Source organism: Brachyhypopomus gauderio, unplaced genomic scaffold, assembly GCF_052324685.1.
Source record: "Brachyhypopomus gauderio isolate BG-103 unplaced genomic scaffold, BGAUD_0.2 sc51, whole genome shotgun sequence".
NCBI lineage: Eukaryota > Metazoa > Chordata > Actinopteri > Gymnotiformes > Hypopomidae > Brachyhypopomus > Brachyhypopomus gauderio.
The window spans coordinates 1,764,639-1,781,796 of NW_027506876.1; the positions used below are offsets into that span (position 1 = coordinate 1,764,639).

General features: G+C 41.3%; 1 protein-coding gene across 5 annotated transcripts in view; it reads left to right on the forward strand.

Moving 5' to 3' along the window:
• Positions 1 to 385: 385 nt before the first annotated feature.
• The window catches only part of inpp5jb (inositol polyphosphate-5-phosphatase Jb), a 45,645-nt gene continuing 28,872 nt past the window's right edge, over positions 386 to 17,158 (forward strand). Inside the window, exons 1-5 of one of the 5 annotated variants that reach the window (XM_076987131.1) lie at positions 386 to 1,000; positions 1,181 to 1,253; positions 8,427 to 8,477; positions 9,851 to 10,347; positions 12,110 to 12,217. In XM_076987131.1, the coding sequence (XP_076843246.1) occupies positions 9,860 to 10,347; positions 12,110 to 12,217 (596 nt within the window). In that variant the 5' untranslated portion in view covers positions 386 to 1,000; positions 1,181 to 1,253; positions 8,427 to 8,477; positions 9,851 to 9,859. The remainder of the gene's footprint in view (positions 1,001 to 1,180; positions 1,254 to 8,426; positions 8,478 to 9,850; positions 10,348 to 12,109; positions 12,218 to 17,158) is intronic. The other 4 variants (XM_076987132.1, XM_076987130.1, XM_076987128.1 and 1 more) reach the window with 4 other exon arrangements.

Sequence of the window (17,158 nt, forward strand, 5' to 3'; positions counted from 1 at the left end):
AAGGATATGGTGGTTTACAGAACGATAAGAATGTTAATGTATACCACCAGAGTTGTAAACAGAACTGTATTTCCTGGAATACATCTTTATAAATCTGTAAATGCAAATTTTACAGGTGACTGCAATATAAATCGTACATTTCAAGTGCACTGTGTGCACTCTTTAGAGCCTCAATATTTAATTAAATCCAGGTCAGATTAAACTTTGTAGTATATACTTGGGACTATAGTCTGTGTACTATGCATAAATGTTATGGCTGTCACATCACTGTAGTCAGAATAAAGAGGGGTTGCGTTTCCTTGCGGGTGGTTTGCCATGAATTGCATGCCCATTTTGTTGACACTAGCTCAAACTTAGTACCGTTTACGGGACCAGTCTGTGTTCACTGCGTAAGTGTGGATGTCCCAGCACTGCAGTACTGTAGAGGGAACGCGGTTCCTGGAATTGGTCTATAGGTTACATGTCGCTTTATATGTAGGCTATATAAAATGTAGAAATAAAACGTATGAGCTTATGCTCCTTCGATGAGTATACAACTAAAATAATCAGACAGTACTTCCGCTTTCCATGTAAAGTCGTGCGCAACATTTTTTGTTTCCATCATTATCCTTTATCGACACAAAACTAAAGTAAACGTGGGTTGGATTCACTTTAGGGAGTTAAAGGGGCTGCATGTGGCGGGGGTGAACGGCGTCGTACGATGGGTCTCACCATGTGAGTCTTACGTCTATCATCTCTGAGGAATACGGAGCTCCGTGGAGGAGCGGTTCCTGCGGCTCTGGTGTGTGAAGAACTGCGGAAGCGTCCTTCATCCTGACGCTGGCGTGTCCGAGGGTTTGAAGGACAGTGTTCATCCCCACACACCGCGGTGTTGGACCGTTACCGACACATCTGACGGTTTTCTGCGAGGGCTGGTGGTTCAGTATCTGATGACAATGCGTTTTTAATGCATCTGTCGCTTGACTGCCGAGCCACGGAGCGGATTTGTGCTTGTTCACAGGTACGACACACATCGCCTGTATAAAACACAAGAAGAGACGCTAGTCGAGAAAAACGTCATGAGAATATAGAATATTTACTGCTTCATTCTCAGCGTTCACGTTTGACAGACACTGTGGTGACAGAATGAACAGGCACTTTTAACGTTATTCATTAGGAATATTCTTGATCCAATCCCAAGGCTTTCCAGCTACGAGGGTATTTTTTGCACTCATCCATCGGTTGTTGTCGTAACGTCTTGACCGCGGAAATCGGTAAGAAACATACTCGATTACAATTGTCACTCAATTGAGCAATCTCTCAAAAATGACACAGTAGAAATTACAAAAATTGACACAAAATGGCACGTTAGCATATAAAACATGTGGCTGTTATGTATATTTTTTCATATAATTATATTTATTTATTTATTACACCATTACACCTGTAGTCAAATGTATATTAAGGCTATACATGATAAAACGATAACTGTCCTTAGTTTTTAGTGCCATTTTAAATATGCCATGTGCACTACATCCAGAGGATTTGGGGTGAATTGATGTTCTTGTTACAGGGAACCAGATATTCTGTGCTGCTACCACAGTGTTTTGGACTGAGTTAGACATTGTATATGGCCACACAGCTAGAGTGTGTACAGCTACAGCATAGTGTATCACACTCTACAGTGTAACAGCAGGAAACGCTGCTCACAGAAGCTGCTTTTGCAGAACTTGAGCAAGGCAGTTAAACATTTACATAAGTCCTGTTTCCTTAGCTGTATCCAAGGACATTAGCCAACTAAATGTAGGCATTCAATTCTTAGAATGTATTACCTCCCATTATTGGAATCCACTGAACAGAAAATAAACCAGCTTGTGTCTAAGCTCAAAAATGTAATATTGTCCTAGTTTGGCTCTACAAATAAAGGACAAATTAAAACACCTGAAGGTCATCTTGCAGAATGCCTCTGTGTGTGTGTGTGTGTGTGTGGGGGGGGGGTGTGTGTGTGTGTGTGTGTGTGTGTGTGTGTGTGTGTGTGTGTGTGTGTGTGTGTGTGCGTGCCTTTGTGTGTTTATCAGTGTGTGTGTGTGTGTGTATGTGTGTGTGTGTGTGTGTGTGTGTGTGTGTGTGCATGTGTGTGTGTGTGTGTGTGTGTGTGTGTGTGAACTTGTATGGAATTAGTGTGCAATATTATTATGCAAGAATAGCAAGAAGTATAATGTTTGAGATGATTTTTAAAATACAATATAAATAATCATAATCCACATCTTTGATATAAAGTTTTATCAACATACTGATGTGTATAATATTTGGGATATATGAGGATTCTTGTAGCTCTGTGTTCAAGGGTCAAGGAGATTTAATTCTTTTTAATTGGCATGTTCACTCATATCCGCTTGTCCTTTGTCATTGTTGTTAAATCAAACTGAACTTTTCCTAATGTCTTTTTAATATGCCATTCAGGTCTCTTTATCACTCTTTATGATCAGTGTATGGAAATCTATTACTATTATGAATACAAATAAGCAAATACTGTCCTCATTTCTAAGAATATGATGATGGTAATGTGGTTAAAATATTAGTGAACTGACTCTAGAAATGTTATTTATTTAGGTTACCATTGCAGTGTAGGTGTGTCTACTGACATCTTTGTGGTTTATTGATACAAAGTAGTAATAATGGATAATAACTGTGGTTAGTAGCTGACAATAACGAATTGTTATGATTGTTATAACTGAACTCCACAGCAGTGATGCACATGCCGTACTGTAGCCACTTATGGCTTACTGTGGCCACCGTACTGTAGCCACTTATGACTTACTGTGGCCACCGTACTGTAGCCACTTATGGCTTACTGTGGCCACCGTACTGTAGCCACTTATGGCTCACTGTGGCCACCGTATTGTTTATCTTCATGGTTTTGGAGAGCTCAATACTCTTCATCCACTTTATTTGAAACATGAATTTGTTTCAAACACTGTGGTGTTCTGTTTATAGCTCTTCAAACACTGTGGTCTTCTGTATATAGCCCTTCTCCAGGAAGTCAGCATGAAGTGTGAAGTTTTTGAGAATGGTCAAATCTAGTCAGCAGTGGTGCTGTAGTGGGTGAGAGACTGATAAATTTGTATGGTATGAACTAGCTTGTGCCAACAAAATAAAATTTACTGAAATCTAATTTAGTTCAATTTAATTAAAAAAATTACAGTGCAATACAATTTTTATAATATATTGAATTATTGAATTGCATCTACTAAATTGTTACGAAGTGCATGGGCAGGCTTGATGCAAATGCAGGTTTTTCTATATTTTAATAAATGGGTGAAACAGAACACTACGTAATACCAAACCAAGTGAGAGAAACTATCGACAACGGAGAATTTAAATAAAGTAAACGAAGTGAACAGGCAAACACCAAAACATAACAGAACCACTGATACACTAAGAGACATACGCATAACCACAAGTAAAAGCTAAATAATAGATGACAACCACTAAACAGTGGAACTATGAGTACAATAGAGACTAAGTACAAACAGAAGGTAATGGAGAAGGGAGGGACTAACAGAACTGCAACGACGGGAATTAAACAAAGACAGTAAAGAAACATTACAACCATGGGGATCGTAGGAAAAGACCAGAGGTAACAACCAAACAAACCCACATAAGTACTATTTAAACACCCACAAACAGCACAAACCAAGGACAAGGAAAACTCAGAAAACTTTTAACAAAAGGGAACAGGGCAGGGCAGAGGATTGACTTACACACACAATGACCAACACAGAGGGATAAAACAGAGGGGATTAAATACACTGAAACAGGGAAGTGAAACGAGACACAGGTGGGAACACTGAGGACAGGGGCGTGGCAGACAGAAGGAAACTATGGAGATGGAGAAACAAGGCGGGGTTAGGGTGAATGACACAAGACGGGGCGGAGGAGGGCGGAGCTAGACGTGACATAAATAAGTGAAATAATATAAAACTCAGAAGAAAACATCAAAAATATTTTAGGTGTCTTTAGAACAAAGGCATGTTACTGTTTAGTTTTAAAGTGGAGCTGAGTTGTTAGTTGCATCATAGCCCAGTATGGGTGTGTTTGTTCCTCTTACCTTCCTGGGCATTTGTCCACTTTAGTCTTCTGTCCTCTGTGCTTTCAGGTCACACACAGTGAGTAGATGCAGTCAACTCTGTGCCTGACAGTAGACATTGTGAGTGAGGCTACGTACCATCACAGGCAGCAGTGCACAGGCCTTTCAGAGAGAATGACTTGAGCAGTCAAAAACTCAAAAGAAGATCACTGACCTATGACCTATTGGCAGAAAACTTTATGTATGTTTGTGTTTTGGGGTGACAAAAATGTGTTTTGTTGGAGCAGAGTGAGCTTTCGGTGTATGTGTGTCTGTGGGTGTGTGTGTGTCTGCGGGTGTGTTTGTGTTTGTGGGTGTATGTGAGTCTGTGGGTGTATGTGAGTCTGTGGGTGTGTCTGTGGGTGTGTTTGTGTCTGTGGGTGTGTCTGTGGGTGTGTTTGTGTCTGTGGGTGTGTTTGTGTCTGTGGGTGTATGTGTGTCTGTGGGTGTGTTTGTGTCTGTGGGTGTGTTTGTGTCTGTGGGTGTATGTGTGTCTGGGTGTGTCTGTGGGTGTGTTTGTGGGTGTGTTTGTGTCTGTGGGTGTGTCTGTGGGTGTGTTTGTGTCTGTGGGTCTATGTGAGTCTGTGGGTGTGTTTGTGAGGAAGGGCTTCTTGAATAATGAGGTTTAACAGAGTCAAACCACTGAAGAACAGTTACCAAATGTTCTCTGAGTAATCAGAAGTTAACGTAATCATGTGCAGAGAGTACTGAATCCTGAGTAATCAGAAGTTAACGTAATCATGTGCTGAGAGTACTGAATCCTGAGTAATCAGAAGTTAACGTAATCATGTGCTGAGCGTACTGAATCCTGAGTAATCAGAAGTTACCGTAATCATGTGCAGAGAGTACTGAATCCTGAGTAATCAGAAGTTACCGTAATCATGTGCAGAGAGTACTGAATCCTGAGTAATCAGAAGTTAACGTAATCATATACTGAGAGTACTGAATCCTGAGTAATCAGAAGTTAACGTAATCATGTGCTGAGAGTACTGAATCCTGAGTAATCAGAAGTTAACGTAATCATGTGCTGAGAGTACTGAATCCTGAGTAATCAAAAGTTAACCTAATCATGTGCTGAGAGTACTGAATCCTGAGATTCTCAGGATTTTTATAACTTTATAACTCCTTTTGCGTTATAAAGGATGATACGTGGAATATGAAGTATGTCATTATCAGGTTCTTAATGTCTTTAGATAATATAGACTATTAGGATGAGTGTGAACTCCAGCCACTGCACATCCTCCCTGGGTAGGAGTCCTAGATACATGGCTGCCTGGTGCATAAGTAGTGGATGTGGCCTTTATATCCAGCACAAAACCCAGCACACAGGAGATGCCATCCTTTGGGGGTGGGGGTGGTGTAGTCCTGGAGGGGGATATGGAAACTAGGTCAAATGTGATAATGAGATGGGAACAGCAATTTATAAGGCGCTTGGCTAACAAGGTTGGTGATCTTCAAAGGTCTGCTATAACAAGAGGCTTTCTGGAGGGGAGATGACGGATCTTTGGCAGGCAGGCACACTTTGTCCATACTGGTATTTGGAAGCCTTGAGGCAGCGTGTCTGCTTGTTAATGCAGTAGCGTGACAGCCTGTCAGAGCAGGAGCACAGACGTGAGGACAGAACTGGCTCCCAGCGAGGAGCCGATAACTATGGATACATGGGGAGGTTTTCAGTCCGGAGGATGAGCTAGGGATGGACATTTGAGTTAGGGGTGGACATTTGAGTTAGGGGTGGACATTTGAGTTAGGGGTGGACATTTGAGGTATGGGTGGACATTTGAGTTAGGGATGGACATTTGAGGTATGGGTGGACATTTGAGGTATGGGTGGACATTTGAGTTAGGGATGGACATTTGAGTTACGGGTGGACATTTGAGTTAGGGATGGACATTTGAGTTAGGGAAGGACATTTGAGGTATGGGTGGACATTTGAGTTAGGGATGGACATTTGAGGTATGGGTGGACATTTGAGTTAGGGATGGACATTTGAGGTATGGGTGGACATTTGAGTTAGGGATGGACATTTGAGGTATGGGTGGACATTTGAGTTAAGGATGGACATTTGGCTCGTGGGATGAGGCCATTAACTGCAGAAACCAGTTAAGTGCCTTAGTGAGTCCAGCAGAGCAGAAGGACAGGTGAAGCAGCTAAGAGAAGGTGAGCTAACAAGGGGGAGTGGTAACAACGACGAGGTCCGCTGTGTGTGTGTTGTGGTTGCGTGTCTGTCAATATTGTTGTTGTTACCACTCCCCCTTGTGAGCTCACCCTCTCTTTGCTCTTTCACACGTCTCTCATTTTCCCCTTGTTAATTGTGTATTTCAACCTTCACGTTTTGTCCTTCGTTGTTGGTCTTCGAATGTGTCATGTGTTTGTCTTCACGTTCATAAATGCTCTATGTATGTACTGTATTGTAATTTGCACACACACACACACACACACACACACACACACACACACACACACACACACACACACACACACACACACACACACACACACATATATATATGTACATATACATATATATTCATACATAGAGAAGACCCAAACAAAAACACATGTCATATGTTACCGTGAGATATCATCACAGTCCAGCATTCCAATGCATTGCATTTCCTTGGACAGCACTGTCTAAAAGAATGAAAAGAATGGCAGAAACCATATCAGTTTGGGCAGAGTCCTTGAGTTCTAACAATACTCATATAGAACAGGGATCAGTTGATCTCTTGCTGTGTTGATTGTTGATTGGACAGGAGTTGATTTGTTCCTGGAGACCCATGATGCCTGGTGGCTAGTGTTGTATGTGCAGTGGTCAAGATTTGGTTTCAGAGAGGAGCTGAAACGTCTTGTCTAGAATTGAATCTGCTGCTGCCTGTCTTTCTGTATTTCGTCCTGAATCCATGATCAAACAGTCTGGATAAAGCTTTAGAGTTCCTTTTTAAAGACAATGTTGACAAAACATAATTGGGCATCAGACTCTGTTACTGGTATTTGTTTTGGGTTGTTAATGTAGAGCATTATAGGTGGAATGTTGACGTTGATCTAGGGCTGATCCAGAGTTAGACTGTTATCTCTGGAAGCGAGTTTCATCTGTAGTTCTTCATTTTGTCCCCATCTAAAGTTACTGAGAGCTGAATCATTTCGTCCACTGCAAACTGCCAGTGCAGAATGTTAGACCAAATCTGGCAGCTGAAAATCAAAAGGCAATCTGAGCAGTTGTTCACCACATTCCTTTCTTTCCAAGGAATGATCAAATACTTATTTCGCAAAATGTTTGACTTGTTTGATGTCCACATCTCTGCTCTCCCACATTGCTGTGACTGTAGTGTTCATCCAGTCAGTAGAAAAATGAGAAAGGCTACTTCAGAGGCAAAGGCAGTGTCAAGATGGAAACCACTGGAAACCTGAGCACTCATTCTGAAAAACTTTACAGAGAGCCATTGTTGCTTAGCACCAATATATTTGGTATTTGATAAGTCTGTTTATCTAAATGAGTGTTTTGCAATGTAGAATAAATATTTCTTGTCAATGGTGCTTTTGTGCTGTGATGTCAAATGTTGTGCTAGACTGTATGCTCTATTCGGGACGGTGTTGGACAGCTTATGCTGGTATTCACATTCTGAACCCAACTTCAGGCATGGGAGGCGTCCACACGATAATAGGAGCTAAATTTAGCCTCACGTAGATGCCAAGATGCGAGTTGGCATTGTTTAGGATAATTTGCTACCATCCTTATCTCTGTGGACAGCAGGCTTGTCTGGTTTGCAAGATTAATACAGGGTGTGTTTTAGTATCAGACTGATTTTCAGTGATGTAATACAAATGTGAAGACAGTTTCTCACATAAAGTAATAACTGCAACTTCAATATTTATCAAATGTTTTCAGTACATGCCACCATGAGATAAATTTAACTTAAAATTATTTTTTATACTTATTTAATTATAATAATAGTTAATGTAAATAAAGACTATTTTGTGGATCTTCTGTAATATTTAATGACAAGAAAGTTCTGGAAAGTTTTTTGTAAGAGTCCATGATGGTTAACTGATGGACGTCTTGCATGGTAGTGATAAGAGAAGTGATCCAGTTTGTTAGATGTACTGAGGTACGTCAAAATATATTACTGATCTCTGGGTCTTTTTAGTTACTTTACTGTGTTATAAACAAGAACTAACTCTCTAAACCCAGTCTAATAAAACAGAGGACGGTCTCCACCCCTTGTCTAGACAAGTAAGGCCTACATGGGGATATGTGGGAGCACGCTCTCTCTCTCTCATTTTATGAGCAGCATGGCCCTAATCTGAACTTCCTCTGTAGTCTCTCTTTCATGCCTTCACTCTTGCCCTCTGGTGGCATCCGTTTACAAAGGTGAGGCTCCACCCACAGGCTGCACCTGTAAAACACGGTCATGGTACATGCACGTAACAAAGATTACAGTGTGTCTTCTTTAAGATACAGACATCCATTCGACTTCAACTTTGACATCCATTCCACTTAGTCTATAAGCACGATATTGTATATTGTACTGTTCAGGAAGGAACAGCACACCCACCAAAGGCTAAATTAAAACCAAAGTACCACAGAAACGTGTGTGTTTCAGCTGCTGCTAGCACATGTCCTATCTCCTACATCAGAGAACCAAGCATGGCTTATCCAGGCTGATAGATGGACCTCCTCTCATCCACCCAGTTGTGGTGACTAATAACACACTAAAAGGAAGAAGAGAGCTGAACAGTTTTGTGAAGATAAGCATTAGAATCAAATCGGGAATCTCGTTGTCCTTTTTAAATGGTCCCACACTGTTGTGTGTTTGAGTTTCCATTGTTCATTTCACTTTGTTTTGCTTACGATTTCATGGTCAAGAACATTTCTTCATAGGGCAGTTTTAAGCTAAACAGCCTTAGAGGAAGATAGACTACCTTAGAAGATAAACTACTGATTGTTTTCACACTTACATAAGCTGAAATCTAACTTATGCCAACTGCTGAAGCAAACCATTATTACTTTTCTGTGTGTGGCCTTAATCTTAGTCTTGATAAGTAGATAAGGTTAGCAAGGTGACACACTGATACATGCACATTTACATCATATTTTGCCTATTCAAAATACTTAGTGACATTGTGTCCTCTTTGAATACAGTTAGCAAAATGTAGTCTAGCAAACCAGTGTTGATACACTCAGAGCAGCAGGACAAACACGAGGCTCGAGCAGATAGCAGTCAAGAGACCTGCAATTGTCCTGTCATTCACTAAGACTCCTTAAAGAACTCTAACTCCAGGGGTATGGAACTAAATAAAGATCATGTGGGAGGAACAGAAGTACTTCCTGAAGATTTAGATATTCATCACCTTGAGGGAATAGTCATTTTTGTGAACAGCTGTGCTAAACGTGATGAACAGATGGTGCATTAAACATTAAAACATGTTGCACTGCTGTAGTGTGCACATTAGATTTACATTTGATATACAGGGCTAACATTATTGCTTTATTATTAATAATAATAATAATAATAATAATAATAATAATAATAATACATTTTTATTTATAAGCACCTTTCAGGATACTCAAGGACACTTTACAATAAGACAAGAAACCATATAAAAACGTAAAACATTCAAGTAAAATAGATATAAAATTAAGTAACAAATTAAAATGACAAATTCATGAAAGCAATCTCAAAAAGATGTTTATAAGTGCCTCTTAAAAACAAAAACTTATTGTCTGGATGTGTTACTTTACAGCAGATCAAAATGGAGCAGGAAAGCAAGATGAAGCCTGATATTCCCTCGTTGTCTGTAGCAACTACAGAGAACCCTACAGCTCTTCCTGCACCACAGAGCTCTGTCCCCACCCCTGGCCCGAGCCTTCCTGGACCAGCTTCAGCGCGCCCTAGGAGGCCTCAGAGGACCCCTCGGTTGGAAGGATCCATTGATGTATCGGAGACCAAGCTCCAGGAATCTCCTACAAAGAGACAGGAGAAACCCAGTTCCCCGGCTTCAAGATCTCCGAGCCGGCCCGTTCACACCTCAGGTGCAGTAGCTCAGACCTACGCTGACGACCCCCGAGTAGCATCCGGACACTCGTCTGGGCTGAGAAGTCACATCTCGGCGAGAGCGGCCTCAATGCCGCAGGCTCCGTCATACAGACCTCCTTCTGCAGATCCAAACGCTCATCCTCTGAGAGCGCTCTCCGTGGCCGGAACAGCCGACACTGAGCCTCATGTTGGGGAGGATTTCAGGTAATGTCAAACAGAATTCTAACATCTACCTCAAAACAGTTTTAACAATGTGTTGTCAAAACTATTTTTTGTAAAGTTGTCAGGTTTAAACAGTTACCAAAACATTAACAAATATTGCAAACACATATGGCTGGCATCTAAAGAATTGAGCCTGTTTTTAGCAGCAAAAACTCCATTAAAGCTGACCTAAATATCCTGGTTGAATCTTAAGTCTGTTAGAATGTGTATATAAATGTTGGCTGTTGAACATTTCTGAGATGAGGAGCTTTTATTTTGGGGGGAATTGAGCCATGGAGCCATGAAGAAAACCAGAAGAGATCTAGTTAGGCTCCCTTCTGTGAGGAGTACATGTAGTGAGGCAGACGAACACAGACGATACAATAGAATATTTTATTGGCAGGAACAGTGACGATAACGGGCAATTTCAGAGCCAGAGAGCAAGGGATTTTGCATGATCCAATGTCGAAGTCAGAACCTGTACAAATCCAGGTAATCAGAAACACAGACAGAAGCCAGGCAACAGTACAAAAAGTTCCAAAAAGACATCATGAGGGAGGGAAACCATCAGAACCATCAGAAATAATGCTCATTAGGCTTTTCAAGAATGTGTTAGCAATACTTCGCAAGGGCTGAGGGCAAGGGTAAGTATATGTAAGCAGGTGTGGGAATGAGTTGCAGGTGGCTGTGGAGATAAGGAACATAGCAATTGTCACTGTGCATTATGGGGGCTGTAGTTTGTGCGACCAGACAATGTGACACCTTCATTCTTGCTGGGACATGGCTGAGAAAGATAATATGTGCTGAAACTAATTGGTCATCATTCTAGAAATGTTCTAGAAATGTTCATTCTAGATATTCATTTCAGATGTTCATTCTTGAACATCTGAACAGTCATGGTCCTGTGGTAGGGAACTGGTCTTGTGACAGGAGGGTCATGGGTTCGATTCCCAGGCCTGAGGCCATGATTGAGGTGCCCTTGAGCAAGGCACCTAACCCCAACTGCTCCCCGGGCGCTGGGCTAGGGCTGCCCACCGATCTGGGCACGTGTGCACCACAGCCCCCTAGTAATCACTAGTGTGTGTGTGTGTGTGTGTGTGTGTGGGTAAAATGCGGAGGACAAATTTCGATTGGGGTGTAAATTGACAAATATGGCACATTTAACATTTTTTAATTTTAGAACATTACTAGAAATACTCTGAGCAATTCTAGTTGCTTTACATACAGAACAAAATGGGTAACTTAAAACTTCAGTATTTCTTTGAAAGTATTTCCTTTATTAAACATCCATTAAGACAACTTCCCAATCTTAGCTTTAGAACAGCTGTCTCGTTTTAATGAAGACACGTCTCAGAGGAGCCATTAAGGCTGTTGCTAATAAGAGATATTTATCGACTCTCTTCCTCTCTCATTTGCACGTCTCTCTGCATGCCTTTCCTGCTCTCCAAATGAGTCTTTCAGGATGTACAAGCTTCTTTAACCATTGATTAATGATTGTGGTAATAGAGAACATGCAGAAGAAAAAAAGAGGCAAAACTACAGACCATAAAAAGAGAAACTTACTCATTTTAACAGGATTTACTGAAGGGAGAGCAGACACACATACACACACTATTACACAGAAACTATTCCACTGGTCCTCTGCCATGCCACATACACACACTATTACACAGAAACTATTCCACTGGTCCTCTGCCATGTCATTGTAGCAGAACTGTTTGCATCTGGAGACTTTGGTTTTCAGCAGTGTTTTGTTTGCTGACAGAGTGCACATAATCACATGGAATGTGGGGTCAGCCATGCCTCCAGATGACATCTCTTCACTGTTGGGACTAAATGTAGGCGACGGGAACACGGACATGTACATTATAGGGTAAGATGGTCTCTCTGCTGCACCATGCTTGTTCATTTTGGGGGGAAAAATCTGAGGAAAATGTCATACAAGTCAAAACTCACAATAAATGAAATATATATGGAACCTCTTTGACTGTTCATACAGACACTAGATGTGCTTAATTGTCCCATTGTGAATGAGTTTGTGATGGGGGATTAGATTACCTGGATTACTTGGCTAACCCCTGTGTTTTGTAGTGGGCCGAAGGTGCCAGACTGTGTACATTTCCCTCACTGTTTGTCTTTCTCGCTTCTCTCATGAGAAGAAGTGAACATTTGTGCAAAATGTTTATTTTAATAATAGTCACATGTGAATTACTGTGAGGAAAGTATTTGAACACCCTGTGACGTTGCAAGTTCTCCCACTTATAAATCATGGAGGGTCTGACATGTTCATCTTAGGTGCATGTCCACTGTGAGAGACATAATCTAAAAAACAAATCTAGAAATCACAATTTATGATTTTTTAATAATTTATTTGTGTGTTTCTGCTGCAAATAAGTATTTGAAGACCAAATACTTCAAATATGTATTTTCTTCACTGTACGTGAATTCACACTATGAATTATGTGAACTTTTTTGTGTCCTTTATTCATACTAGCTGGATAACAAGCTTGTTTACAAGCTTGTTATCCAGCTAGTATGACTGTTTACAAGCTTGTGTTATTTAGTTAGCAGTGCTCTTTTGCTAACAAAACTAATGAGCCCAACATAAAGATTTGCTTGAGTGGTTTAATCTGTGGTTTTGATATGTTAATGTAACATGGTCCCGTCTCCCTCCTGTCAGTCATGTCTTCTGGTTTGTTCTCTGTGTGTCTTTTATTTTGAAATTCCTAGTTGTGTCTGTCTTCACCCCCCTGCCTTGTTCTCCGCCCCTCGTTATTGCTTTCTGGTGTGTATTGTTGAGTCCCTTGTTTGGTCAGTGTATTTAAGTCTTGTGTTTAGTCTCTTGTGTTGTCTGTTATTGTATTGTAACATCCTTGCTTGGATGTTATTTGATATCTTGTTCTTCTCAGTCTGTAATATTAACCTGTATGTACTCTCTGTTCATTTGTATTCCCTTTTAATAGTAGCTGTGATTTTGGTTATATATATATATATATATATATATATATATATATATATATATATATATATATATATATATATATATATATATATATGGGTTAATGGCCCACCACTATTCCAAATGCAATTTATATTTCGATCTTCAGAGTACATATTCATTGTTAATCAGTGAGGTTTCTGCACATTTCAATGTATTGGTTTAATCTTAACAAATTCAGGTCAGTGCAAAATGGAATACAGTGTATAATCGCAGTTATTGTCAACAAACATACATTAGCATATACTCTATATGACAAAAAATGTAATTCTTTGTACCTGAGTATTAAAAAGCTTTGCGCTTCTTTGCCAGTGGTGCATTTCTGTACAGCGTTGGGGATGCAGAACATCTTAGTAAGGCAACAGTCTGCCACGAAATTCAAATTCTGGTTGCTAAAATATTTTATACAGTTATTTAATATAGTGTTTTACCTTTTCCTGCACATTAGACTAATCAACTGTACTTACCATTCTGGAGTATATTTTTATATTTCACCTTGACCTGCTGCCACGTTCTCTTCACCCCGCTCATGTTACTTCTAAATCAGGAGATTATTAATTAACATAATTAATTTACTATAACACTTTTAAAATGCCAATGAATGGATTAAATTATATGCTCACGCATTTAGTCTGTCTGCAATATTTTGCCAGACAGCTTATCTGGCTTTATAAATACAGGACGTGTTGCCTTTCTTCATAATATTATATTTATATTCCTCATACAGACGTATAAGTAGCTCATGTTCAGCAGAAGAAGCAAAAAAGCTGCTCGTTCCTTCAGCTCTTTCGACATTTTCTTGCCTTTTCGAATATCGATTAATGAGGCTGTTTAAATATTGTGTGCACACGCATGATCGCCAATTACAAAAGCCTGGCTTGACTTAGCGGGAACAGGTTGCGTCTGGATTTCGTTAGTGGAATGGAACTAGATGGAAGTGAACTGTTAACTAACTTAAGCTAACTTAAGCAAGGCTCACTCTAATAAGCACCGCTTTCATAAGCTCGCTTCGTGGAATAGCCCCTTAGTGTATGTTCTGTGTGCTCTGTATTAATGTATTCATTTTGTTATTAAATCTTTGTTCAGTCCGCACTTGTGTCCAGCCCACTCTCCCAGTTTGTTACAGTTAAATGGTTATAAGTAGTTAGACTTAAAAGCTGCTCAAGAGCTGGAAGAATACTGGTTCATTATGGGAAATGTACATATAGTGAATTCACCTTTACTGTCACGGTCCCCACGGCAACCCCTCTTGTTTTGATTTCTTTCTAGGTTTTCCTCTTTGTGTACTTTTATTTTGAAATTACTTATTGTGTCTGGTTTCACCCTTGTATTCCACCCCCTCGTCATGGTTTTCAGGTGTGTCTCGTTGGGTTATTGCTGTGTTTTGCCAGTTGTGTTGTTGGTCATTGTAAGTACTTTGTGGGTATTTCTTGTGGTAATGCTTGTTTGTGGTTCAGCTGCTATCTTGTGCATATGTTCATATATGTTACTTAATGTGTTGGTGTGTCCAGTTGTGTTATTACTTTCAGTAGTGAGTGGGTCTGATGTGTTAGAGGTTTTTCTGTTTGTAGTGTCTTTGTGTATACTTATATTAAATCCATATATCAAGATCTCCTGCACTTGTTTCTAGTCTGCCTTACCAGTTTGTTACAAAATGACTAGACATTGCCTTGTCTTCTTCCTGCTCCGTTTCCTTTTCTAGTTTTTGTTTTGCACTTTGAGAGACGTGCATTGAGGAGTGGGTTCTGTCACAGTCACCATGGCAACCCCTCTTGTTTTGATGTATTTCTTGCTTTTCCTATTTATGTACTTTTATTTTCCATCCATCAGTTCATTGTCGTCCACTAATCCGAGGTCCGGGTCATGGGGGTAGTAGCCAAAGCAAAGAGGCCCAGGTTTCCCTCTCCCCAGCCACCTCTTCTAGCTCTTCTGGGGGGATACTGAGGCATTCCCAGGACAGTCACTTCCCTGTTGGACATGCCTGGAGCACCTCACCGGGGAGGTGCCCAGGTGGCATCTGGATTAGATGCCCGAACCACCTCAACTGGCTCCTCTCTACTCTGAGTCTGACCGTACTCCTCACCTTATCTCTAAGGGAGAGCCTGGAAACCCTGTGGAGAAAACTAATTTCACCCTTATGTATTCGCGATCTCGTTCTTTCAGTCACTACACAGAAATTTGTGACCATAGGTAAGAGTCGGAACGTAAACTGACCAGGAAATTGAGAGCTTTGCTTTTTGGCTCAGCTCTCTCTTCACCACAATGGTCTGGTACAACATCCGCAAATCTGCAGCCCACTGTACCGATCCGCCTGTCAATCTCTCATTCCATCCTTCCCTCACTTGTGAACAAGACCCTTGAACAAGATACTTGAACTCCTCCACTCAAGGATTCATTCTTGATCCAGAGAGGGCAGTCCACCCTTTCCTGACTGAGTACCATGGTCTCAGTTTTAGAGGTGCTGATTCTCATTCCGGCCGTCTTGTACTCGGCTGATCCAGTGAAAGCTGTAGGTCCTGGTCCAATGATGCCAATAGGACCACATCATCTGCAAAAAGGAAACGCAGAATCCTGAGGCCACCATGGAGCACCCCCCAGAGGAGTTTCCGAGGGACATAGTCGAATGCTTTCTCCAAATCCACAAAACACATGTGGACTGGTTGAGTGAATTCCCATGCACCCTCTAGGACCCTCGCAAAAGTGAGAAGCTGGTCCAGTGTTCCACGACCAGGACAGAACCTACATTGTTCCTCTTGTAACTGAGATTCAACTATCGACCGGACTCTCTTCTCTAGTACCCCTGCATAGACCTTACTGGAGAGGCTGAGGAATGTGATCCCCCGATAGTTGGAGCACACCCTCCGGTCTCCTTTCTTAAAAAGGGGAACCACCACCCCGGGTTTGCCAGTCCAGAGGCACGGCCCCCGATGTATACACAATGTTGCAAAGAAGTGTCAGCCAGGACAGTCCCACAACATCCAGAGCCTTAAGGAATTCAGGGTGGATCTCATCCACTTCTATAGCCTTGCCGCCAAGTCTCGGCCAGAGGAGGATGGGCTCCCCCCCTGAGTCTTGGTTCCTCTCAAGGTTTCTTCCTCATGCAAAAACTAGGGAGTTTTTCCTTGCCACTGTTGCCCTTGGCTTGCTCACTGGGGGCTAGGACTCGGCACTTGTAAAGCTGCTTTGTGACAACAACTGTTGTAAAAAGCGCTATATAAATAAAATTTGATTGATTGATTGATTGATATTTTCACAACTACCATGGTCACCTTGGCCCGAGTAATGGACAAACCCCTGTCCGAGTCCTCCAGTTTTGCTTCTGCTATGGAAAGCATGAGGTGGGATTGAGAAGATCCTGAAATTATTCCTTCCACAGCCTAATGACATCTCCAGTTGAGGTCAGCAGATTTCCAGCCTCACTGTATACAGTGTTGGTCAGGAACTGGTTGGTTTTCCAGAATCTTCTTGGAGCCGATCAAAAGTCACTTTCCATGGCCTCACAGAACTCTTCCTACACCCGAGTTTTTGCCTCTGCGACAGTTTTGCCTCTTTTTGACAGGTCCCTCAACCAGATGTTCCCAACAAACCCTCACGATACATTTGGATCTGCCAGGTCTGTCTGGCATCCTCACCCGCCATCTGATCCAATTTACCACCAGATGGTGATCAGTTGACAGCTCAGCTCCTCTCTTTACCCAAGTGTCCTAGACACACGGATGCAAGTCCAATGCCACGACTACAAAGTTGATCATCAAACTGCGACCTAAGGTGTCCTGGTGCCATGTGCACTTATGGACACGTCTGTTCTCAAACATG